The sequence below is a fragment of the Acomys russatus genome, chromosome 29, assembly GCF_903995435.1.
Source record: "Acomys russatus chromosome 29, mAcoRus1.1, whole genome shotgun sequence".
Lineage (NCBI taxonomy): Eukaryota > Metazoa > Chordata > Mammalia > Rodentia > Muridae > Acomys > Acomys russatus.
Window position 1 is genome coordinate 40449164 of NC_067165.1, and position 25639 is coordinate 40474802.

The window sequence follows — 25639 nt, forward strand, 5'->3', positions numbered from 1 at the left end:
GGGTAAGCACATGGGAGGCAGAGGCAGGCAGATCTCTGTGAGTTTGAGGCCAGCCTGGTCTACAGAGCTGGTTCCAGGACAACCAACTGGACACAGAGAAACTTCCCACCCCTTCCCTCAGCCCCCTCCCCCTGCCAAAGAAAGAAAGAAAGGGGAAGATACAAGGCATACGAAACACAACCTCAGAACTCCTCCTATTGAGAAGTAAAGAAGATCATCACAGCCAGATTAATGACTCCTGAAAGAGTACACTGCTGAGAAATAGATAAACAAGGCTAGCTAGCTGCTCAGTGGGTAAAAGCATTTGCCCTGAAGCCTGATGACCCAAGTTTGATCCATGGAGCACACAAAGTAGAAAGAATGAATCACCTCCCTAAGTTGTCCTTTGGCCTCCACACATACAGATAAATAATATATATGGATAAACACCCACAATATTTATAGAATAATATATATGGATGAATAACCACAATATCTATAAAATAACTATTCTAACACTACCCAGTATTTTCCTAATATAAAGAAAACAATTACAACACTGACAACAATTACTGCTGCAAAAATTGACAGTTAAATCGAAAGAATCCTTTTTTGTTTATAGAAGCAGCCAGAAGATACATCATCTCTCTCTTCCGCAATGCAGTGCTATAAATAGAACTCCACAGCAGGAACTTCTAAATAAACACAAAATAGACCACACACAACCAAAACACAGGCTTCAGCACTAATATCCCAGCAAATTACGTTCATAAAGCCAACTAAACCTTGGAAAGAAGGTAGATAAATAGAAACAGAATACAAAAGAAATACTTATTAATTTACCAAAACCAGTATTATTTTTATCACATACAAATATCTCTCAATACGATATACACAAGTAATCAAAAACATTAAGACATTTTAAGCAAAATGGAAAGTACCTTATATACTGGACAGAGCGATGCATGCCTCTAACTCTAGCCTTGAGGAGGTAGAACAGACCCATCATCCCCTACCACACAGTGAGTGAGAGGGCAGCCTGGGCTACAAGAGACACTGCCTTAAAACTAAAGTAAAGAAGGAAAGAAGGGAGGGGGAAAGGAGGAAGGGTTATTCCTGATATCTTGTCTATAAAGGAGAACATAATCTAATCTTTGTGATCCTGAACTTTAACCTAGAAGGAAAAAGCAACATAAATATAGGGGAACAGGGCCAGCAAGATGGCTCTGTGAGCACAAGTGCTTGCCACAGAAGCCTGGTGGTCACAGCTAAAGCTCCAGAACCCACAAAAAAGTGAAAGGAAAAAGAATCAAAAGATTAGAGTAAGTTGTCCTCTGATCTCCACACCCATATTTGTTACACACACACACACACACACACACACACACACACACACACACACACACCAAGAAAGAAAGGAAAGAAGGATAGATAAACAATGTCTGCAAATAAATAAAGAAATAAGGGCTGGAGAGATGGGCTCAGAGGTTAAGAGCACCGGCTTCTCTTTCAAAGGTCCTGAGTTCAATTCCCAGCAACCACATGGTGGCAGCTCACAACCATCTACAATGAGATCTGGTGCCCAATTCTGGCCTGCAGGTGTTACATGCAGGGAGAACACTGTATACTAAATAAATAAATATTAAAAAAGAAAAAAAGGAAGAAAGAAAAGAAAGAAACTGGAAGGACTGAAAAAAGGCCAGAGTGGGAAAAGCCTACCAGAAAGTCAATAACCAACACATAAGCCTGTGTCAAAGAAAAGTGGCCTTGAAGATCTCAATCTTTCCCAATCTTGACACTACTGAGAAAATAGAAGGCTACTGACAGTGCAGGATAGGACCTGGACACTCCATTACTTTTGTGAAACACTTAATCAAGGAGACATATGGCTTTAGAAGTAAAGCTTCCCAGCCAGGCTCCATGGCGCACGCCTTTAGTCCCAGCACTTGGGAGGCAGATGCAGGCGGATCTCTGTGAGTTCGAGGCCAGCCTGGTCTACAAAGTGAGTCCAGGACAGCCAGGGCTACACAGAGAAACTCTGTCTTGAACCACCACCACCACCGCCCCCCCAAAAAAAAGAAAAGAAAAGGTAAAGATTCACATCTCTTAAAAAGAAAAAAGCAAAAATGTGGCAGGAATTTTTCAGAAAGATGGGCTATGGGAGTAAGGCTAGGCTTTGGACAGACATGCCCTAACTTCTGCTGTGGACAGGCACAGAATACCCAATCTCTCTTTTTACATGACTGATTAAGATTAGTTTATAATAGAAAAAAAAATCATACAAATGTAAAGAGCATTCCTTCCTGCCATATGTAGTGGCTCTCAATTTTAATGTCAACACTCAAGAGACTGAGGTAGAGAAATCATGGGTATGAGACCAGCCTAGGCTACAGAGTGAGGCCTGTCTCAGAACTGCAAAACAATAAGAGCATTCTTTTCTACACCAGCCCTCATCCCACACTGGCCATGCCCATATTTTCAACCAGTAGACATGGAACATTCTCTTTGCCTGCTGTGATGTGCATTATCTGGTTTAGAAATGCGTATCTGTGGATAGGAAAGCTTTTAAAAATGCAACATAAGCAATCAAGAAAAAATACTTAGGGGCTGGAGAGATGGTTCAGAGGTTAAGAGCACTGTCTGTTCTTCCTAAGGTCCTGAGTTCAATTCCCAGAGACCACATGATGGCTTACAACCATCTACAATGAGTTCTGGTATACAGGCACACATTTGGGCAGAATACTGTATAAGTGGTAAATAAATAAATCTTAAAAAAAAAAAAAAAGAAAGAAAGAAAGAAAGAAAAAGAAAAAAATGAAAAAATACTTCCATTCCACTGAGCTTAAGCATTAAGGAATAAAAATTTTAAGATTCTAGGCAAAGGAAGACTGATAAACAAGCAGATTTATCCAAGAGCGAGACAGAATTCTATAAAAGACAAAGCAAAATACTAAAATTCCACCTTACACCCTGTGAGAAAACCAGCTCTACCTATCTCCTCTTTCAGGGGATGTGTCTCCAATATACACACATAACTTAAGCATGAATGTCAATTAAATCATTACTTTTGAACCCATTTTCCTCTTTACTAAACAATTAGACGAACAAAAAAAATGCTTCTAAAGTGGAAGAAACATGGGATATAAATAGTTATTATGAGCAAAGCCATTTTTCTGTGTTCAGGGTTCTAAAATATTTAAGGCAGTAGTAATATTTGTCGTGCCAGAAAATGCTTCCTGAGACCACAGGGCACTTAAATAAAAAGGCTGCCTGTTACTACTAAGCTTTCAAATTTTGCATATTCCCCAAAACAGTCTTTATGCTTTCCTACTTTTTGTAAAAATCATTATAGAACCAACATTCCACACTCCACTTTTAGTCCTGTGATCAACAGGCAGGCCAGTCTACAGCACAACAGCCTTTTAGTAGCAGCACACATAAGCTTATCTTTTTTTTTTTTTTTTTTTTAAACAATGCTACATTTAAAAATGCATGTACTCAACTGGGTGGTGATAGCACACACCTTTAATCTCAGCATTCTGAAGGAAGAGGCAGGCAGATCTCTGAGTTTGAGGCCAGCCTGGTCTACAGAGTGAGTTCCAGGACAGCCAAGGCTACACAGAGAAACCCTGTCTCAAAAAAACAAAACAAAACAAACAAACTGCATGTACTCTTTCAATCTAAGACTAGTTTTTTAACTTTTTACAGATTCTTTGCAAATTTCGTATCATGCACCCTAATCTCACTCCTCTCCCTGTCCCTTTGTACCTGCCCTCTGCCCTTGCAACCTCCTACCCAAAACAAAATAAAAAATAAAAATAGAAAAAAAAAAATCTTGTTGTAGAGCCTGCACTGTGTCAGTTTATCACAAAGTATACCCTTCTGTCCACACAACTCTACTTGAAAATGTTCACTGTGATAAGTTATTGGTCTGGTTTAAGGCTTCTGGTTTCTGTTTTTTTAATAAGAACACTTGCTGTTCTTGCAGAAGACCCAGGTTTGGATCCCAGCACCCATGTAATGGCTCGCAACCACCTATAACTCCAGTTTCAGGAGATCAAAAACCCTCTTCTGGTCTCCTCAGGCACTGGGTATTACATAGCACACTCACATACATATACACAGGCACAACACTCAAGAGTCATACGCAAATAAGACATCTTAGCCAGGCATGGTGGCGCACGCCTTTAATCCCAGCAATCAAGAGGCAGGTGGATCACTGTGAGTTCGAGGCCAGCCTGGTCTGCAAAGTCCATGACAGCCAAGGCTATACAGAGAAACCCTGTCTTGAAAAACCAAAAAAAAAAAAAAAAAAAAAGACATCTTTTTTAAAAATAGCTTTAATCTATTTATTCCTTGATCACATCATACACCTGTCTTATTACTGAATCGTTTTATTTGCTCTTTCCCAAACCTACATTTACAGTTTTTGTCTTGTGTGGCGGGGTCGGGGAGAGGGAGAGACTGAGACAGAGAGAACACAAGCATGTGTATGCATGTATGTAGAGACCAGAGGTCAATCTCAGATGTTATTCCTCAGGAAACCATGACCTCATTTATTAAGACAGGGCTCTCAGTTGGCCTGGAACCTGCAGAGTAGGCTAGGCTGGCCAGCTAGCCAGTGGGCCCCCAGGAATCTGCTTGTCCTCAACCTCCCCAGCAATGTAATTTCACACTCAGATTCTTAAATGAGGGTTCTAGGGAGCACACTCAGGTCCTTATGCTTGCACAGTGACCACTTTACTCACTGAGCTAACACCCAAGCTCTGATTTTTATTAAGCAGGAGGATCTCTTGTATGTTCCAGGCCAGCCTAGTCTACAAAGCAAGTCTATGACAGCCAGGCCTACACACAGAGAAATCCTGTCTCGAAAAAGAAAATCAAACAAACAAAAAATAAAGTATGGACTAAAAGATGGTAGTGTCTACTTCTATTTAAAATAATGTTTTGCCTTTAGACCAATATAAAATAATTTAGTAATGTAAGTGCTTAAGGTTTTTTTTTTTCTTTTCTTTTCCTTTTTCTTTTGTTTTTTTGTGACAGGGTTTCTCTGTGTAGCCTTGGCTATCCTAGAACTCACAGAGATCCATCTGCCTCTGCTTTCCTAATGCTAGGATTAAAGGGGTGCACCACCACACCCAGCAAAATTTCTTTCTTTCTTTCTTTTAATTTCTATTTTGTTGTTTTGGTTTTTGTTTTTCAGACAGGGTTTCTTTTATAGTGACCTAAACTCACTTTGTAGACCAGGCTGGCCTTCAACTCACAGAGATCCGCCTGCCTCTGCCTCCCAAGTGCTAGGATTAAAGGTGTGTGTCACCACCACCGCCAGTCCAAGAAAGCAAGTTTTAAGAACATCTTAGCAAGTTCCAATTGTATTTAATAAAAGAAAGAAAAATATTAGGAGGCTTTAAAGTTATATTTTATTTCAGAATTTAGCAAAAATTACTGTTTATACCTTTCTTGTCACAGAACCTAAGTCTGATAAGTAAGCACCAACACTTCAGCTATTCATTATAAAGAATGAAACAAACAGTCCATAGTTAAGTTCTGCAGCAAACAGTCCTAAGGGGAAGGCATTCAATAGATCACTCTCAATGGCAAAGTGTGAGGACACAGATGTTCATTTACTCTGATCACAGTGAGGAGAAAGGGAAGGTGAGAGATGCGCCGATGGAAAGCTGCTTGTACTCACTGGTCGAGTTGCCTTGCATCTGAATGATGCACTTGGACTCCTTGCTGGTCTCTCGAGAATTGAAGGGCCTCACTCGAACAGCCACCTTCACTGAGGCTCCCGACATTCTGATGCCCTTATAATGTATATGCAGTCCAGAGATAAAAATCACGTCTTCTTTTGAAGTTATGTTCAAGGTTCCTTTAAAAGAGAAACATGGTACACAAGGTCGTCAGAATCAAGGGACACAAAGGCTGACTCAAAGAAGCTATTGTTTCAGTTTATTTCCAAAAGCCTATCCCAACATTCCCAACAGTATTTACCAGACAGTAGAAATGGAAATTCCTTTTCCCATCCCATCATCTCTTTTTTGGAATCTAAAGCCTCTAACTGATTAATTAAAAATAACCTGCAAAATAACAGCCATCAATCTTTTCTTTGTGTGTCTTCTGGTCAATCTCCAATAATACACACACACACACACACACACACACACACACACACACACACACACACACATATGTGTGTGTGTGTGTATATATATATTATATATATATATATCTGCTGTCAAATTTCTTTTTTGTTTGGTTTGGTTTGGTTTTTTTTGGGGGGGGGGCAGATTTTCAAGACAGGGTTTCTCTGTGTAACAGCCTTGGCCATCCTGGACTCTGCTTTGTAGACCAGGCTGGCCTGAAACTCACAGAGATCTGCCTGCCTCTGCCTCCCAAGTGCTGGGATTAAAGGTGTGGGCCACCACACCTAGCCCTCATCAAATTTCTTAAAACTATGTTTCCATCTGAAAACCTTTTAGTTGTTTGTTTGGTTTTTGTTTTGTTTTGGTTTTGGGGAGGGGTTGCTGTTTGTTTGTTTTGGAGAGAGTTTCTCTGTATAGCCCTGCCTGGCCTCGAATTCACAGATGCTGGGATTAAAGCAGGACAAATTTTGGGTCAAAGATTTTATGGGTGGGCCCTGAACTAGACAGGGTTTCTCTGTGTAGCCATGGCTGTCCTAGACTCCCTTTGTAGACCACTATAGACCAGGCTGGCCTTGAGATCTGCCTGTCTCTGCCTCCTGAGTGCTAGGATTAAATGTGTGTGCCACCACACGAGGCTGGGTCTTGAACTTTAAATATAGGAGCTGAGCCAGGCGGTGGTGGCGCACGCCTTTAATCTCAGCACTTGGGAGGCAGAGGCAAGCGGATCACTGTGAATTCGAGACCAGCCTGGTCTACAAAACAAGTCCAGGACAGCCAAGGCTACACAGAGAAACCCTGTCTCAAAAAAACTAAATAAATAAATAAATAAATAAAAGCAGGAGCTGGGGCTGGTAAGATGGCTCAGAGGTTAGGAGCACTGACTGCTCTTCCAGAGGTCCTGAGTTCAATTCCCAGCAACTACATGGTGGCTCACAACCATCTATAATGTGATCTGATGTGCTTATCTGGCCTGCAAGTGTACATGCAGACAGACAGAGCAATGTATACGTAAGTAAACCTTTAAAAATAAATAAATAAATAAATACAGGAGCTGTGCTAAAGATGTATCAGGTGGGGACTGGACTCCATAAAACTCTGTATTTTGAACAGTTTTGGTTTTATGTAATGGTCTCCATCTGTTGTGAAGAGAGGTTTCCTTGATGAAGGGTGAGGACTACACTAATCTGTGGGTATAAGCGGAAATATTTAGGGATGGAGAGGTGGCTCAGAGGTTAAGAGCATTGACTGCTCTTCCAGAGGTCCTGAGTTCAATTCCCAGCAACCACATGGTGGCTCACAACCATCTATACTGAGATCTAGTGTCCTCTTCTGGCCTACAGGTGTACATGTAGGCAGAGTACTGTATATATATTTTTAAAAAAAGAGTAAATATTTAGAAGGTAACTAAGGATTATATTGGTTTAGTAAAGTGGCAGTTATAGGTTCTGCCAAGACCTATGACTTCACTAGCCTGAGGTTGGGCTGACTACATTTCTAGTACCAGGCAAGATTTCCTTCTTCATGTTGTTTTGTGTAGCCTTGGCTGTCCTGGAACTCACAGAGATCTGCCTGCCTCTGCCTTCTGAGTGATGGGATTAAGGCTGGCACGTACCACTATACCATCTTACAGTTTAGCAGGCCCTAAACCCAGTCCCAAGGATGCACCTGTCTCTACCTTCCCAACACCGGAACTTGAAACACATGGCACTCAGGGTTTTTTGTTTTGTTTTGTTTTGTTTTCGAGACAGGGTTTCTCTGTGTAGCCTTGGCTGTCCTGGACTCACTTTGTAGACCAGGCTGGCCTGGAACTCACAGGGATCCACCTGCACTTGCCTCCTGAATGCTGGGATTAAAGGCTTGCACCACTGCCTGGCTTTTGTTTTTTAACATGGGTTTTGGAGATGTGATTCCGTCCCTCAGCACTTTACTGACTGAGCTATTTCTCAAGCCCTAGCTGGTCTGAAACTCATTATGTAGACACGGCTGGCTTCAAACTCACAGAGACTGCCTGTCTCTGCCTCAAACATGCTAGGATTAAAAGCATGTGCCACCACACCTGGCTACTCTTATTTCCTATTTTCTTTTTTTTTTTTTTTTTTTTTTCCCTTCATGAGACAGGGTTTCTCTGTGTAACCTTGGCTGGCCTCAAACTCACAGTGATCCGCCTTCCTCTGACTCAGCACTGCTGGAAATAAAGGCATGCACCACCACACCCAGCTTACTCTTATTTTCTTAATAACATCGTCACTATTTGACATTTTTCTTTTTGGGGAAGTGTCTTCTTTCACACCAGTTCAGACTGCTTAGAGATTTCCTGTCATATGTATTAGTACCTAGAACAGTTCAAGAGCTCAGTATCCATTAAAGGAATGAATTAATGAGCTTTATTTCCCTGGTTGTGGAAAAAAAAAAGTCCTTGTTAGATGAAGTGATTTTTTTCAAATTATTACAGTATTTTGATATTAATCTTTTTTTTTTTTTTTAATTTTTTTTTATTTATTTATTTATTATTATGAATACAGTGCTCTGTCTGCATGTACACCTGAAGGCCAGAAGAGGGCATCAGATTACATTATAGATGGCTGTGAGCCACCATGTAGTTGCTGGGAATTGAACTCAGGACCTCTGGAGGAGCAGTCTGTGCTCTTAACCTCTGAGCCATCTCTCCAGCCCAGATATTAATCTTTTAATACATATGTGCTACAATTTTTTCCAATCTTTTTTATTTTATTTTACAGTAACCAAAAGTTCTTAATGTCAAATAGTTTTGTGGTCACATTTATCAAATGAAAGCTTAACTTTCCCAATTAATGTTGCATAGGCTATAGTCACTAGTTTAGTACTACACACACACACACACACACACACACACACACACACACACACACAGAATGTGGCATTGAGAAAAGAGCTACATATAAAAACATAGCTGAATATGGGTGTGATAGCACATGTCTGTAATTATATACACAAGAAGCTACGCCATGAGGTTTTCTAGTTCAACACCAGCCTAAACTTGATTCAATAAAACGTTGTCTCATAATAAAATTTTTTAAAAGGGCTGAGATAAACCTCAATGGCCCTAAATAAACTCACTGGGTAGATGAGTAAATGGATGGATGGATGGATGCATGCATAAATACATTCATATGTACGTACGTACGTACATACATACATACATACATAGTGGAGAAGGTAGAGGGAAAGAAAAGAAAAAAAAAAAAGACCAGCGCCATCAATGTTTCAACTCCCCTAGAACTTTGATATGTAACTATCACTTTAACTCTTATGATATCCAAAATTCAGTTATCTCCCAAATCTGTCAATTCTCCCACCTTCCCCTTCACCCTAGTTTTTGGAAATAAGTTCTCACTGTATAGCCAAAGCCGGATTTGACCTGTCCATCCTCCTCTGCCTCAACCTCCTAAATGCTGGGTTTCCAGTTCCTTTCTACCTCTCATTCTCACCATCTGTACTCTAACCCATGCCTGGGATTCTCGAAACAAATGAACTGTTCTCTGAATTCTCAGTTTTGATCCAATAGTCCTTTAGCAGGGTTGTACCAAACAGGACTGAAAAGCAGTAAGCCAAGGATAGCCACAGGCCAGTGTTCAACAGTTTTAAGGCAGGCACCAAGTACTGGGTTTTGTTTAAATGTTTTTACTACATTTTATTTATTTTGTGTTGTGTCAGAGAAGAATTTGTGGGAGATGGTTCACTCCATCTACCCCATGACTCCAGGGAACGGGACTCAGGCTGACGGACACCTTTACCTGCTGAACCATCTCCCTCCGCTACGCCAGAACTTGTGTTTCAAGATTAAACTTCACGCGGAGTCCAGAGGAAGATGGAAGCCCTGCTCTATCACATCCCCTGAGACGGTATCTACAGAACCTGGACCTCACTGTCTGTCAGCCAGGCTGGCAGGCCAGGGAGCCCCGACAATCCTCCTGTGTCCTCACCCTTCCCTTGCAGCAGCAGTCACTGCGTGTGAGGCCATGTCCTTTTGCAGGGCTGCCAAGGACCAGAACTCAGGCACTCGTGCTTATGCAGCAGGAGTCCAGCCCCAAACAGGTCAGCCTTCCTAAGCTATGACTTCATGTCACTCTCATTTCTAAGACTCTAAGACCAAAGGCAAAAATCCAAGTTGCGGCCAAACTCCTTCACTCACCCACACTCACACACTTTCACAGCTCCTCCCTATGACTCCCTTACAGCAGACTCAACTACTTCAGAAGCCAATGGTATTTCCTAAGCATTTACAGCTTCAAACCCAGTGAGAACACCGTGGTCACTTTACAGGACTGCACTCTATCCATACTGTTCTATAATAGCTCCTCAAAGGGAACATCCCTTCAAAAATCACTTTGAACTTGGGCTGGGGCAAGAGTTAATATCAACACGACCCTAAGCAAAACATTTTAGTGAATCCAAATCAAACATCTGTCAACGATGACTAAGGACATAGATGTCAATTTTTTAAAGTTCCTACCTTTTAAGATGGAGTAATTACAGAAAAGGGAAAACAAACAAACAAAAACAAAATAGCCAGACATTGGTAGTATGTGTCTATAATGCCAGCACTTGGGAGACTGAAGGCAAGAGGACCAAGAAGTTCAAGATGATCCTCAGCTATGTAGGAGGCTGAAGTCTTAGTGTCAATCTGTCTGTCTGTCTGTCTGTCTGTCTCTCTCGTTCGCTCTCTCTCTTTCTCTTATCTTCATCCCTCCCTCCTCTACACACACATACACACACACACACACACACACACACACACAACTGAAAAACATCAAATGTATAGTCAAATTTTAAAAAACAGTGTATCTTGTATAAAATATTCCAAGATAATGAAATAGTTGATACAGGTAAATTCTTCTTTACAAAAAAGACTAATAAACACAGAAGAAGTTAGAATGTTTCTTTTTTCCCAACTGTGATAACATAAAGGCTTTTCTGACACAATCAGCACTGTGCTTAACACACTGAATAAAAGGATGGTTGGCAGAGAAATACTCCAGATTCAGATTAAGATGAACAACAATTCATTTGTCCCTGATGTCCTACAAAGGAAAGGCACAGCACCATCTACCTAGTATCTAGTAAGTGTTCCTGCCCTTAAAGGAAAGGTGAGTAGAATTTAGCCTTAGACTCACCTTTTTGCAAGACACAGAAAGTAAAGAGAATCTGGATAACACAAAGATCTTATCCAAGGCCAGAATACGGGAAGAAATACTCAACAAGTCACCAACTTCTTCAAATAGCAAAACTAGGGAGAAGGAGGTTATCAAAGAGACACCATTTATCAACCAAACGCAATGATTTTTTTCAGTCAAGAAAAACTGTATAAACATATGTGTGTACACACACACACACACTTGTTTGTTTTGTTTTTTGAGACAGGGTTTCTCTGTGTAGCCCTGACTGTCCTGGACTAGCTTTGTAAACCAGGTGGCCTTGAACTCACAGAGATCTAACTGCCTCTGCCTCTCAAGTGCTAGGATTACAGGCCTGTGCTACCACGCCCAGCTTAAAAAACATATTTTTTAAGATATAAAAAAGAAGATTGCTAAAATGTTGGTAGTTATTTTCAATATATGAATTAAGGGGTTTTTTGGGGGGGGGGGTTTCAGTTTTTCTTTTTCTGTTCTACCCAGGGTCTAGTAAATTACTCAAAGCTTCACACTTAGAAATAAAACAACAAACACTGAGTCTTCTTTACTTGGCTTTCGACGTGGAAGACTTGCAACTATGAAGAAAAAGGTGAGTATCTCTAGCACCCTCACACAATCATGATGTGGCAGGCTTAGTTGCTTTCCCAGCTGTTCTGCCGGCATTTCATTTAACCTCACACAAACAGGGCCAAAATGTCTCTGACCTCAATGCAAGCATGCTTCCTCTATCTGATCAGTCACCACACTGTGTAGCTTCTAGCTATAAATTCTTTCTATTCCTACCATAGCCCTGTTAGTTAACCATCAAATTCCTTTCTAATTAATAAAAGCTAATGGTCATATTTATATCCCCCATTTCCATCCCTCTCTCTCTCCTTCAAACCTCTGGTCTTCCTGCTCCACCCTCCTAAGAGTTCAGATTGTAGGTACATGCCACCACACCTCTATGAGGTGGATCAAATCCAGGGCTTCATGCATGCTAGGCAAGCACTTTACCAACTAAACTACTTCCCCATCCAATAACATATACATTTAATTTTATTTTCCCACAAAACGCAATGAGTGAAAAAAAAAAAAAAACCCACAAACTTTCCCACAGCATGAACATGTAAAAATATATAAAATAATGCGCTTTTTAATTTAACTCTGTAGTAAAATCAGAACATCTTCGCAAATGAGTTAAAATTTTATACAGTAATTTAAATTACAGTTTAGTGAGCTATAAAAAGTTACTATGTAAATGACCTACAGCTGTAACAGATGTCTATCAGGGATCTACAACTTCAAAACTTGCCAAGTACGATGGCCCACAGCTTAAATCCCAGCACTCAAGGAGTACTCAGGAGTCGGGAGGCAGGGGCAGACAGATCTCTACGATCTGGTCTACACAGGGAGTTTTCAGCCAGCCAAGACTACACAGTGAGACCCTTTCTCAAAACCAAAACAAGGTTCTGTCCCAGAGCCTGGAGGCAGAGACAGAAGGATGTGTGGGGCTTGCTGGCTGGCCAACCAACTCATCATAAATGATGATGACCCTGTCTCAAAAAACAGTGGATGACTTCTGAGAAACCACTCCTAAGGTTGTCCCTGGTCTCCGCATATATGCACACACTTGCACACAACACACAAGAAAAGCACACAGACAGGTAACGAACTGTACTCTAAATCACTTATACACCCCAGTTCTAGACTGCTTTACTGACTAGTTTTCTTTTCTTATGGCATAGTTAGAAGCATTAAGAAAGTAGAATGTGCTGGGCGGTGGTGGCACACGCCTTCAAATCTAGCACTCGGGAGGCAGGTGCAGGTGGATCTCTGTGAGTTTGAGGCCAGCCTGGTCTACAAAGCGAGTCTAGGACAGCCAAGGCTATGCAGAGAAACCCTGTATTGAAAAAAAAAAAATTCCTTGATGTCAATTTGTTGCTCTAGAAAACTAGGCTAATAATAATTTCTTTTTGAAACACAAATTACCTTAGGGGGCTGGAGAAATGACTCAGTGGTTAAGAGCACCACCTACTCTTCAAGAGGTCTTGAGTTCAATTCCCAACAACCACATGGTGGCTCACAACCATATAATGAGATCTGCTGCCCTCTTCTATAAAGCACTCATATGCAATAAATAAATTAAATAAATCTAAAACAAAAACAAAAAACAAGAACAAATTACCTTAGTATAATGAACTCAAAAACTAGATTAAGGTAGCTACTGAAACAAGCACTTGCCCAATCCCAAACTTCACGCATCTCAGTGAACTTCTTTTAAAAACTTGTTTTTCAAGACAGTTTCTCTGTTTAACAGAGCCCTGGCTCTCCTGGACTGCTTTGTAGACCAGGCTAGCCTTGAACTCAGAGATCCAGCCACCTCTGCCTCCTAAGCACTGGGATTAAAGGGCATTCGCTACCACACCTGGCTTCAAAAAAAATTTTAAGACTTACTTATTTTATAATTTATGTGTATGTATATGCACCATGTCCTCCTACCTCTGCAGCATGAAAGAGAGACAGACAGAAAAAAACAGAAAGAGAAAGACAGACAGACCAAAAGGGAGAGGTGTATGTGTGTTCTTGATCTTTGATCCTACAGCCATTCTGTGGAAATGCAAAACAGAGCACATGTCAGGAATGCTGCTTTTTGCATCATAACTCAACGCCAAGAATCAGACTGCACAGGAATAGTTTCTGACGGATCAAATTTTCAATTTCTAATGTGGCTGAACAAGCCAACTGTTTTCTTTTAACCACTGTCTAAAATAACTTGATACAATTTTTAGATTTACCAGGCATATGTCCTTCCTGCCTCTGCAGCAATGAAATCAAGCATCCTCCTTTGCACTGTGGGCATGGTTTGTTGGCTTCTTAGTTTGTCTTTTCTCAGAAATCAAGAAATGCCTCGTGGCCGGGCGTGGTGGCGCACGCCTTTAATCCCAGCACTCGGGAGGCAGAGGCAGGCAGATCGCTGTGAGTTCGAGGCCAGCCTGGTCTACAAAGTGAGTCCAGGATGGCCAAGGCTACACAGAGAAACCCTGTCTCGAAAAACCAAAAAAAGAAAAAAAGAAATGCCTCGTGAAAGTTTGGAGTTGGAGTTGCAGCCAATTGTATGCAGAGTGTTTGTCTAATATGCACAAAGCCCTGATGCTGTCCCCAGTCCGGGGCTCTAAGGGAGGAAGCCATGGATTGGAAAAAAATAGTCCCTATGGTTCATCAGCTTGAAACAAAGTATTCTGAATGGAAATTATTATTTCTTTCATTGAAAACATTTTAGTTATAATACTAAATTCCCAGCTTGAAAAGCAAGTGGATTTAAGATTCTTTAAAAGCATTTCATATTTTTATGTGTATGTTTATGGGGGTATCTTTATGTGTGTGTTTATGGGGGTATGTTTATGTGTGTGTTTATGGGGGTATCTTTATGTGTGTGTTTATGGGGTATCTTTATGTGTGTGTTTATGGGGGTATGTGAATATGAGTTCAGGTACTTGAGTCCAGAAAAGGGTGTCAGATCCCCTGTAGCTGGATTACAGGCAGTTGTGAGCCACCCAAAGTAGGTACTAGGAACCAAACTCAAAACCTCTGCAAGAGCCCTCTCCATGCCTCCTTTTTTATATTTAGTTTACTTTTTAGTATGTTGTTCTTTATATTTGTATGTGTGTGGTGGTCAGAGGACAACTTGCAGAAGTGAAGGCTGAGAATCCAACTCAGGTCATTAGAGCAAGCGCCCTCACCCACCTGGCCATCTAGCCAGTCTGTAGGTTAGCTTTTTAAAGGATTTCTTGTTTGCTTGCTTGCTGTTTTTTTCAAGACAGAGTCTCTGGCTGTCCCGGAACTAACTACGTAGACCAGGCTGGCCTCGACCTCACAGGAGATCTGTCTCAATCTCCCACACGCTGGGATTAAAGGTGTGCGCCACTACAAGGGCTTTAAAAGGATCTTCCTTTTCTATTGAAAACTCCAAGATGCCTGAAAACATTTCCCTTAGACCGTCTCTAGAGTTTTGATTTGTAGCTGGGCACACTGGTGCATGACTTTAGTTTTTGATTTTTGGCTTTGGTTTATGTTTTTGTTTTTGTTTTGAGACAAGGCGTGTGCCACCACTGCCCAGCCTGGTGCATGACTTTAATCCCAGCACTCAGGGAGGCTGAGGCAGGCAGATCTCTGTGAGTTCAAAACCAGCCTGGTCTACAAAGTGAGTCTACAAGACCATACAGAGAAAAACAAAACAAAACAAAACAAAACGAAAAGCAAAAAAAAAAAAAAAACCAAAAATTTACTTATTTATTTAGACAGTTCTATGAGATACAGGTTTACCTCCTCCTGCCTCTGTCTACTGAGTGCTGGGTTTATGGGCATGCACTACCACACTTGATTCATTTAGAATTTAGCATCAGAAAAAGTTGCTCTTGACAAGCCATTAACTTTTCTTTTGCCAGGTTAAAAACTTTATGATTTTTCTTTTCGTTTTTGCTTTGATTTCTAAGTGCCTCAAAACTAAACATAACCACATTGGACGAGGCAAGCTGTATATTTAGTTACCCCTCTGTACGCAGATTTTTGTTTACTTCTATTTTTACATCTTTATTACATATGTGAAGCTCATAGTAATTTGCTCAAATGCTTTCCAAAGGCAATATTACAAACTATAAATAAACAAAAATTCTCATAGTGGCTTCTTTGACTATTTACTTTAACTGGAATATATGTCATACAGTTCAAATACTAGATTTTTGGGGGTTTGGTTGGTTGGTTGGTTGGTTGGCTTTTCAAGACAGGGTTTCTCTGTGTAGCCTTGGCTGTCCTAGACTCACTTTGTAGACCAGGCTGGCCTCGAACTCACAGCGATCCACCTGCCTCTGCCTCCCGAGTGCTGGAGTTAAAGGCGTGCACCACCACGCCTGGCTTCAAGTGCTAGTTCTTTAAGCCAAAAGCAAACAACAAAGCAAGCCTTTAAAAGCTATATGAAACTCTGTGTGCAATGAACTTGATAGCTGTGTTAAGTGTACAGGAACACAGGAGCCTTAAAACAGCCCCCAAGACAAAAGTAGATAAAAGTTCAAGGATAGAGCAAGTTAAGTGAGAGGTACTTCCAGAGTAAAATGTGCTGCTCCCCCTTCACCTAGCAAGGAAGGCTGGAAACTTGCTAGGAACAGCATCAGAGAAGTAGGCGGCACAACAGCCACCCGTGCTGGGGTGGCAGAAAGTGAAAATGCCAATACCCATCATGACTGTAGTAAGAGAAAAGGGGTGGAAATTAAGAAGAGATTTTTCTCCCCTCATCACCTTAGCTTTTAATAGAATAGACTTGCACTTTTGTATACATATTATAGGAAATCCCTGTCTTGGATGAACTTTCATTCTGTTGGGGGAAAGAAGCATTAAAAGCAGTGAGCTAGAGCCAGGTGTGGTGGCACACACGTTTAATCCCAGCACTCAGGAGGCAGAGGCAGGTGGAGGCCAGCCTGGTCTACAAAGCAAGTCCAGGACAGCCAAGACTACACAGTGAAACCTTGTCTCAGAAGAAAAGAAAAAAAGTAGTGATATAAATCTGGTGTGGTGGGCATAATCCCAACACTTAGACAGAGGCAGGTAGATCTGTAAGTTTGAGGCCAGTCTCCGTCTACCAATCTACTCCAAGGCTACACAGAGAAACCCTATCTCAAAACAAAAAGCAGTGAAACACCATGAGTGTAACTGAGGAGAGGAAAGTAAAGTCAAGAAGAAATGATATGTAGCTATGCAAATAAATCAGGGGAGGCTGTGATGTGGCAGTGAGATTTAAGAAAAAAATCTGAAAGAAGTGAAAGAGAGTCAGCCAAGCAGATTAGAGAAAGAACAACTCAGGCTAAAGACAGAACACGGTCAAGGAACAGTGGTGAAAAGTCAGTGAAGGAGAAATAGGAGCAACCAATGAAACAAATCCCAAAGGATTAGGAGCCATGAGACACCCAGCACAAACCAGGGGATTAGCTGAAGTCAGGGAGAACAGCCTTTCTCAAACTGGAGAAAAGAAATGGAGGAGGGCAGCAAAGTTTGTAGAAGAAAAAGGGGAGGTTGAAGGAGCTCACGCCCTTTTTCCTGTGAAATAAGAGACACATTCCCTGCTAAGCAGAGGCAGTGGGAGCCTTAAACCACTGTAAACCATCCCGAGAGGACCACGTCAACCTGCATCAGCAAACATCAAAACAAACCCAGGGACTCCATACTGGTGGTGACACTAATCCCCAGCCCTAGGTGAGGCTTCCTCAGGAAACCAGAGTAAGAACAGAGGTATGGACAGCAGGAATGACTCAAGCGGGCATGTGCTCTGAAGAGGCTGGAGCAACAAACCCCAGACATCAGTATAGGAAAGAGACTAAGAGCCCTGGAGACTCAACATGGGAACACACAGGCAGAGACTACAGAAGTGAAAACCATAAGTTATCAGGGCTTAAGATCAGAGGGTAAATTTGAGATCAGAAAGGGATGATATGTAGAAGATGTGGCACAAGACTAACCAGAATAGAGCCGAGCCAGTGTGTGGGTGCACAGTGGTTACTAACCTAGATCTACTGATGAGAGGGAAGTCACAGCATGTTTCAGTCTCTTCACGTGAGAGACAATGACAACAGCAACATCTACTTGGCTTGGCTGTCTACGAATTAAGTTAATAAATGTGCTTACGCCTACGATCCCAGCACGCGGGAGACAAAGGCAGGCGGATCTCTGTGAGTTCGAAGCCAGCCTCGTCTACAAAGTGAGTCCAGAACAGCCAAGGCTACACAGAAAAACTCTTTCAAAAAAACAAAAATAATTACAAAATTAAAAATCAATGGGCAGCCGGGCGTGGTGGCGCACGCCTTTAATCCCAGCACTCGGGAGGCAGAGGCAGACGGATTGCTGTGAGTTCGAGGCCAGCCTGGTCTACAAAGTGAGTCCAGGATGGCCAAGGCTACACAGAGAAACCCTGTCTCGAAACACCAAAAAAAAAAAAAAAAAAAAAATGAATGTGCTTACAAAAGAGCCTGACATAAAAACCACTCAATATGAGTAAAATACTTCTATCACTATTGCTGCTACTACTACTGTTTGTTTATACAATCTCTGACATTTGCAAAGATGATGTGAAAGGCTTGTATGAGGCTAAAGTCTCAGCTCAGTAGTAGAGCCCCTCGTTCAGCATTTGCAAGCCAAGGGCCCAATGCCTAGCAACACAAAAATAACAATAAAGTAAAATTTGAATGAGAGGGAAAACTAAGCCAAAGGGTACCCAAGTTACTAAAGGGAGAAATGACACCAGACTATATAACTGAATGACAAGCTTTGTTGTAAACAACATGACAGTCAATTTTTAAAATATAAAATTTAATTTAAGAGCTTTTGGGAGTTGGAGATTTCACTCGGTGGTAGAGCACTTGCCTCACAAGTTCAGTTCTCAGCTCCTCCAACCAAATAAACCTTCTGTATCTAAGAGATATGTTTAGCCTTTTAATATATGTGCTGCCGAAGAGAGCACTATTTTTAGTCTTTTAACGTCCATCGCATATGCAGCTACAAACAATCATAAAATCGCTAACACTATACAGCATGGGAGAGAGAAAAAGGCTGACTGAAAAGCAGACACTGCCACAGCACAAGCAGCAGTACACTAACTACATTGAAATAAAGGGAGTATACTAAGTGTAATAATAATAATAAGTAAAAAAGGAAGTCTGAGAACAAATGGCAGCGCTTACACTCTCCTAGGATAAAGACTTGAGTCTCTATATAGCCTCAATTAACTCCTAACAACTATGAGAACAAATCAATCCCTGAGCTGTTAACAAAAACAACAAAACAAAAAAAAGCCTCTCAGCAGTCCAAGACACACAGCTTTTACAAGATTTTCCTATCCTAGTCACATCTGTTTAATGTCTTTATCCTTCACCAAAATAAAGGTTCCAGAAGTATACATATTTCTTCACCCTCGTATAGAGTTCACAAGTTTACTGTGTGTTCTGGCAAGACCTCTTTCAAAGGACGTCGTAGTGAACTAGGATCAAAGACACCTTCAACTTCAGGGCGCTGTGAATTAGATCACATCGGTTTACAAGACCTGAGGGACATGCTTGCTCTTGGGAAAGATTGGCTACAGTGAGTAGCCTGGGAAGGGTTTGCAAACAAGGCAGCAAGGATTCATTGTTGTCCTGTATTTTGTACACAGAACAAGAGCAAACAGGAAAAAAAAGGCCAGAAAGCTTTGGCCTTGGAAACCGTTGACAGACTTTTCTCGAGCAATAATTTATTCCCTGCACTAGTTTAGTAGAAAAAAAAGAAAAGTGCATTCACATCTGGTCTTGAAATGAAAAACAGTCTGTCCTATGCCTTAAAAACTGTACTTAATTAGATAAACCCTTCAACAGTGAAGACCTATACAGACTCAAGAACTCTTCCCTCAATCTCAGATTCACAATCAGGTGTCATTTTAACAAATGCTTAAATTATATTTAATCTCAGTTCTTTACATACACTTAAAGCTATTTCTTTTTTTTTTTTTTTTTTTTTTTTTTTTTTTTGGTTTTTCGAGACAGGGTTTCTCTGTGTAGCCTTGGCCATCCTGGACTCACTTTGTAGACCAGGCTGGCCTCGAACTCACAGCGATCCGCCTGCCTCTGCCTCCAGAGTGCTGGGATTAAAGGCGTGCGCCACCACGCCCGGCTGTTAAAGCTATTTCTTATTTTGACATGGGATCATAAAACAGACATTCTGTATTTTTTTAATATTAATGTACTGCAAAATCCACTAAGTCCAGCCTAGAGAAACAGCTCAGCAGTTAAAAGCAGCTCTTGCTCTTGAGGAGGACCCTGGTTCAGTTCCCAGCACCAATACAGTGGCTCACAATCACCTAGCGCTGCAGGTCCAGGGGATCCGGCCCTCACCTGTCCTTGGAGGGCCCCAGGCATGCACATGGTGTACATACATACACGCAAGCAAAAACACTCATACATATAAAATAGTATAAATTAAGAACAAAACTAGTGTCTGTTGAAAGTTTAAAAAGATTGTTTAATGATTTAATGATTAAAAAAAAAATACAAAAATTAAATTGTGTTGACTTTTCTTAGAAAAATATTAGAATTTGTTTTTAGTGGATATTTTTAAGTGGACAGAAAAATTAAAATAGAAAAAAATTAAAAAGAATTTATGTATGTATGAAAAGTGGGGGTATAGCTCAGTAGTAGACAGCTTGTTTAACATGTCTAAGAACTGAGTTAAATCTCCAGCCTCCATTGCCAAATATATGTGTGTGTGTGTGTGTGTGTATACATGTATGTATATGTATGTACATATGTGTGTATATATGTGTGTATAATATATATGAAGTTTAAATTAAAGGGCATAAAGAAGCCAGGAGTCATGCCATCTCTCCAGGTCCTGTGATGTTCAAAATACAGGAAGCCACATTTACAGGCTTCCTCTGAACCCAGTTATTGATCACTTCTAGATCTACTTTAAAACATCAAGAGGATTAATCTTCAAAGACCATCCTCAAATAGAACATTAATGCCAATTACTTCATAATCAATACTAACAAAATTAGAAAACACTACCACACTTCTCAAATGAGAACACAAGCTAAAATTTTGTTATGACTAGGCCAAGTGCACAAAATGCCAGCCTTTAAATAAAATATCCACTGTAATATCACTTTTTAACAGTTTAAAAGCCAGTCGCCACTTTCTCTGGTGAAGACAGGCAGATCATGACACAAAGCAGCATGCTCGGTGTTGGCAGAACAGCTGCCTGGAACAGCAAGCGCTACATAAGCAAGAGATCTGTTGACGATCTAATTTAGGCTACCTCCAGATTCCACAAAGATGACAACCTGCTTCCTCAGAAATCCTGCTCTAAGTCTTCTCTGCTACCAGAATATTCCAGTTTACCTAACCTCTGCATGTTGAGATACCATGCAAATCTATCCACGCAATGCAATGTACGCTAAGCACCTCCAACATGGTAAAGTAGCCTTCGCATACAAAAGGCATCAACAGGCCTCTGAGGGCTAAAGCAGCTATGGATATCGATGATCTAAGTGCAGAAATACAGAATTTCACCCCAACAGGAGCGGAATCTTCAAGCCAATTTACCCTGAAGGCTCATATAGCAACTCACCCAAGAGGGGGAAAAAAAGTGATTTTGGGAGCTCAATTTTGCTTCTACAGTAGGCGAGGGTTTGCGTTGCATGAACAATGACTAGCTTGCTCCGAGCGGCCTCCCAACCCCCACAACTTGGCTTCTGGCGCGGCCAGTCACCCTGAAAGCTGCCAGGGCTGTCACTCGGTGCCTTCCAGCGACCGAACTTGGCTCCTAAAGGATTTGTCAGATCATCCTCCCAATATGGCTGCCAGAGTAATCCCGGTCCGCTGAACGTCGAGCCCACACCAGCCTTCCTCCCAGCTGGCCAGCATCCAACAAGCCCCCTCCCGTGGCATCGCTTCCTCCGCGCATCGGCGCAGCCCTTGCGCCCTCCGCTCCAGCAGACGCCCTTTCCTACCTTCATCGGGCACAGGGGCATTGCCACATTGCCGGTGGGGAACCCTGATGCCAACCACAATGGGGGTGAGAGAGCAGAAGTGGGGGAAAGATCGGCAGGGCCGGCTCCCTTCAGAGCTGCAATGTGCGCAGATACGGCGGGACAGCGACGGCGGCTCTGCTGGCCCGAGGACAGAGCCGGGCCTGGCAGCCGGGGGGCAGCGGAGGGCTGGTGCAGGGCACTGCGGGGGACCGGCAGGCCGCTGGACCAAAGCCCGGGGCTCGCGGCCCCGCCGGCCAGATCTCTCCACTGAGGGCGAGGCTCCTCACCGCCGACCCGGAGCCCCGGTCGGCCGCGCCTCTTCCTCGCTTCGCACCCCCCGGGGCCCATCACCCGGCCCGGAGTCCCTCCCGCCGGAGCGGCCCCCTTGGCGGACGCCGCAGCACCACCGCCCACCTCCACTCAGCCGCCCCGCCTCAGCCTCCTCCTCCTCCTCCTCCTCCTCCTCCTCCTCCTCCTCCTCCTTCTCCTCCTCCTCCTCCTCCTCACCTCAGCCGCGCTGCGGACCGACGGGCGAGCCGGCCGAGTCAGAAGACGCCGCGGCGCGCAGGGGCGCGGGAGGCCGGGCACCGACGCACCTCAGCGCGAGCAGCGGCCGCCGCGAGCCGCAGGGCGCCGCTCCGCAGCCCCATCACGCAGCCGCCCAGCTCTGCATCGAGGGTTTGGCGGGAGGCCGGGGCGCGGCGACGGATGCGGCGGAGGAGCGGAGAGAAGCTCGGGACGCGAGCGGCCGCCTCCCAGGACCACTGCCGTCTGTCTGATCACACCGCGTCGCTGCTCGCCAAACTCCGCCCGCTGCCGCCGGCGCGGGACACCGCCCCGAGCTAGAGCGCCGCGCGTCACCTCGGCCCGCCCAGCAACCGAGACCGACGCGGAAGACGACCAATCGAGATGAAGATCTTGAGACAGATGACCAATGGTAAAGGCGAGTCAGGCAGAGGGGGCGGGAGATGCCCCCGGGAGACGAAGACCTCGCTCGAGCGCCCCCTGGTGGTCCGGGAGCGGATGCGGGTGCGGGCGTGCCGGGTGGGCGAAGCCGGTGTCCCGAGTCCCCTCCCGGCTGACCCCCGAAGGGTGTTTGTTGGTGGAGAGCAGCCGCGCCCGTGTAGCCGGATGACCGGCTTCGTAAGGGGACAAAAGGTTGGCTCAGTGACCCTGAGGGACTGGACGGTCCAGATGCCATCCGAGAGCTGGGATTATGTGGGAGCGGCCGAGTGTGGAGTCATCATTGTCCGTTTGGAAAACAGCACACACGGCGAAGCCGCCGAGCCCGGCGCGGTGGGAACGGAACCACGCTCAGGCTTGAGTGTGTATCCAGCAGAAAGCTTCCTGGCCTATTCTAGTCGAACCCCAGCACAACACCTCCCACACGCCACCTTGGGAGAAAAGGAGGAATGAGTAATGGGAAAGCATGACTTAGTGGGCATTCAGCGTCTCCTTGGGAGACGGCATGCTGGTGTGAGCAGAGGAACAAAACGCTTTGTATCGCGCCCAGTGAATGGACTGAGCTGAGCGGCCTGAGAGAGATCCCCCTAAAGGGGGTTACCAGAGCTCATAAGAACACAAAAGCGCTACGAGCCACGTTTTTTAAAAATCAGATTTAGGTTCAGCTCAAAAGAAAAGCCCCACAGGCGTTCATAAGCAGCTCAAATCAGTACTTAGTAAAAAATCACAATGACAACCTGCCAATCACACTGCTTTTTAAGATTAGAGGACGTGTTTTGGATTTACTAGCAGGAATTGAAAGTTAAGATTTTTTTTGTCCCTCATCCCTGACTTTAATACAGTATTATCGGGTAGAGAAAGGCCTACACACTAAAACATGAAATTAGCCTTCTACACTAACGATTCTGGAAAATCATTATGCCACTGAAGTTCTCAGACTCCCCAGTTACTCCACCTTTATTGGACATTTCTCGTTGTATTTATTTTTTCGGTTGGTTTGTTCTTTGTTTCTGAGACAGGGTCTCAATTTGTAGCTCTGGTTCTCATGAAACTAAGTTGACAAGGCTGGCCTCAAACCCACAGAGATCTGTCTATCTCTGCCTCCCAACTGCTGGGATTAAAGATGTGTACCACTAAGTCCAGCTCTCATTTTATTTAGAATTTATACTGCAGCTCCCCACAAAAGGATTTGATATAATTTATACTGAAACGTACAAGCAATAAAATTGCTTAAAATATTATGAGCAACAATTTGAGCTGAAGGTCAGCCTGGGCTACACAGAGAAACCCTGTCTTAAACAGACAGGGCCAGCCAAGCTAGCCAAGATGGCTTAGTGGGATGAAGTGACCTGTGTTCCATCTCCAGAACCTGCGTAAAGATGGAAGGCGAGGACCTCAACTAGGGCGCCCTTTCTATGGGCACATACCTCATACACCGCACCGTAATAATAATAAATGTAAAAATTAGCAGACTAGCTAGGCAGTGGTGGTGCATACCTTTAATCCCAGCACTTGGGAGGCAGAGTCTGGTCTGTGAGTTCGAGGTAAGCCTGGTCTGTTGAGCCAGTTTCAGGACAGCCAAGGCTACATACACAGAGAAACCCTATCTCAAAAAACCAAAAATGAAAAAGAAAAACAATTGGCAGACTAATAAATGAATCAAGAAGTTCTCTGGAGCCGGACGTGGTGGCACACGCCTTTAATCCCAGCACTCGGGAGGCAGAGGCAGGCAGATCGCTGTGAGTTCGAGGCCAGCCTGGTCTACAAAGTGAGTCCAGGATGGCCAAGGCTACACAGAGAAACCCTGTCTCGAAAATCCAAAAAAAAAAGTTTTCCGGGGCTGGAGAGACGGCTCATAGGTTAAGATCACTGGCTGCTCTTCCAGAGGTCCTGAGTTCAATTCCCAGCAACCACATCGTGGCTCACAACCATCTATAATGTGATCTGATGCCCTCTTCTGGCCTGCAGGAGTACATGAAGGCAGAGCACTGTATACATAATAAATAAATAAATCTTAAAAAAAAAAAAAAGAAGAAGAAGAAGTTCTCCTGGAAGTGTAGGTAAGTGGTGGAGCACTTGTTTAGTGAATGGGAGGCCGAGTTCAATCCCTAAAATGAAGGAGGAGGAAGAGGAGACGAATCATCAAGCACAGGGAAAGGCTGATGAAATTGCACAGGAGCAAGAGGCTCTGATGTGCTGATGCACAGTATGCTGTCTACTTGGTAACAATGACAGATGCGCTGTATACTGCTGAAAGCCAGGAGAAAGGACTTCAAAAGTTTCACTGTAAGGAAGAAATGTTACAGGAGGGGCCAGAGAGATGGCTCAGCAGTTAAGAGTGCTCCCTGCTCTTGAAAAGGACCTGAGAGCTGGAAAGATGGCTCGGAGGTTAAGAGCACTGATTACTCTTCCAGGGATCCTGAGTTTAATTCCCAGCAACCACATGGTGGCTCACAACCATCTATTATGTGACCTGATGCCCTCTTCTGGCCTGCAGGCAGAGTACTGTATACATAATAAAGAAATGGAAAGAAAGAAAGAAAGAAAGAAAGGACCTGAGTTCCCAGGACCTGCCTTTGGGCAACTACCAAGTCACCTGTAACTCAGCTCCAGGAGGATCTGACATATCTGGCCTCCCAGGGCACCTGCTTTCCTGTGCACATACCAACACATAGATGCACACAGACATATAAATTAAAAAAAAAAAAAAAAAACTTTTAAAAATGTTTAAGGAGAAAGCTGGGCATGGGCACATGCCTTTAATCCCAGCCCTTGGGAGGCAGAGGCAGGTGGATCGCTGTGAGTTCGAGACCAGCCTGGTCTACAAAAGCGAGTCCAGGACAGCCAAGGCTACA

General features: G+C 43.3%; 1 protein-coding gene across 1 annotated transcript in view; it reads right to left on the reverse strand.

The window, feature by feature from the left end:
* Positions 1 to 22641, reverse strand: part of Kif1b (kinesin family member 1B) — a 133037-nt gene extending 110396 nt beyond the window's left edge. The window contains exons 1-2 of the mRNA XM_051172190.1: positions 22329 to 22641; positions 5672 to 5851 (exon numbers count right to left, since the gene is read on the reverse strand). Coding sequence (XP_051028147.1) covers positions 5672 to 5777 — 106 coding nt within the window. The 5' untranslated portion in view covers positions 5778 to 5851; positions 22329 to 22641. The remainder of the gene's footprint in view (positions 1 to 5671; positions 5852 to 22328) is intronic.
* Between the last annotated feature and the right edge of the window lie 2998 nt (positions 22642 to 25639).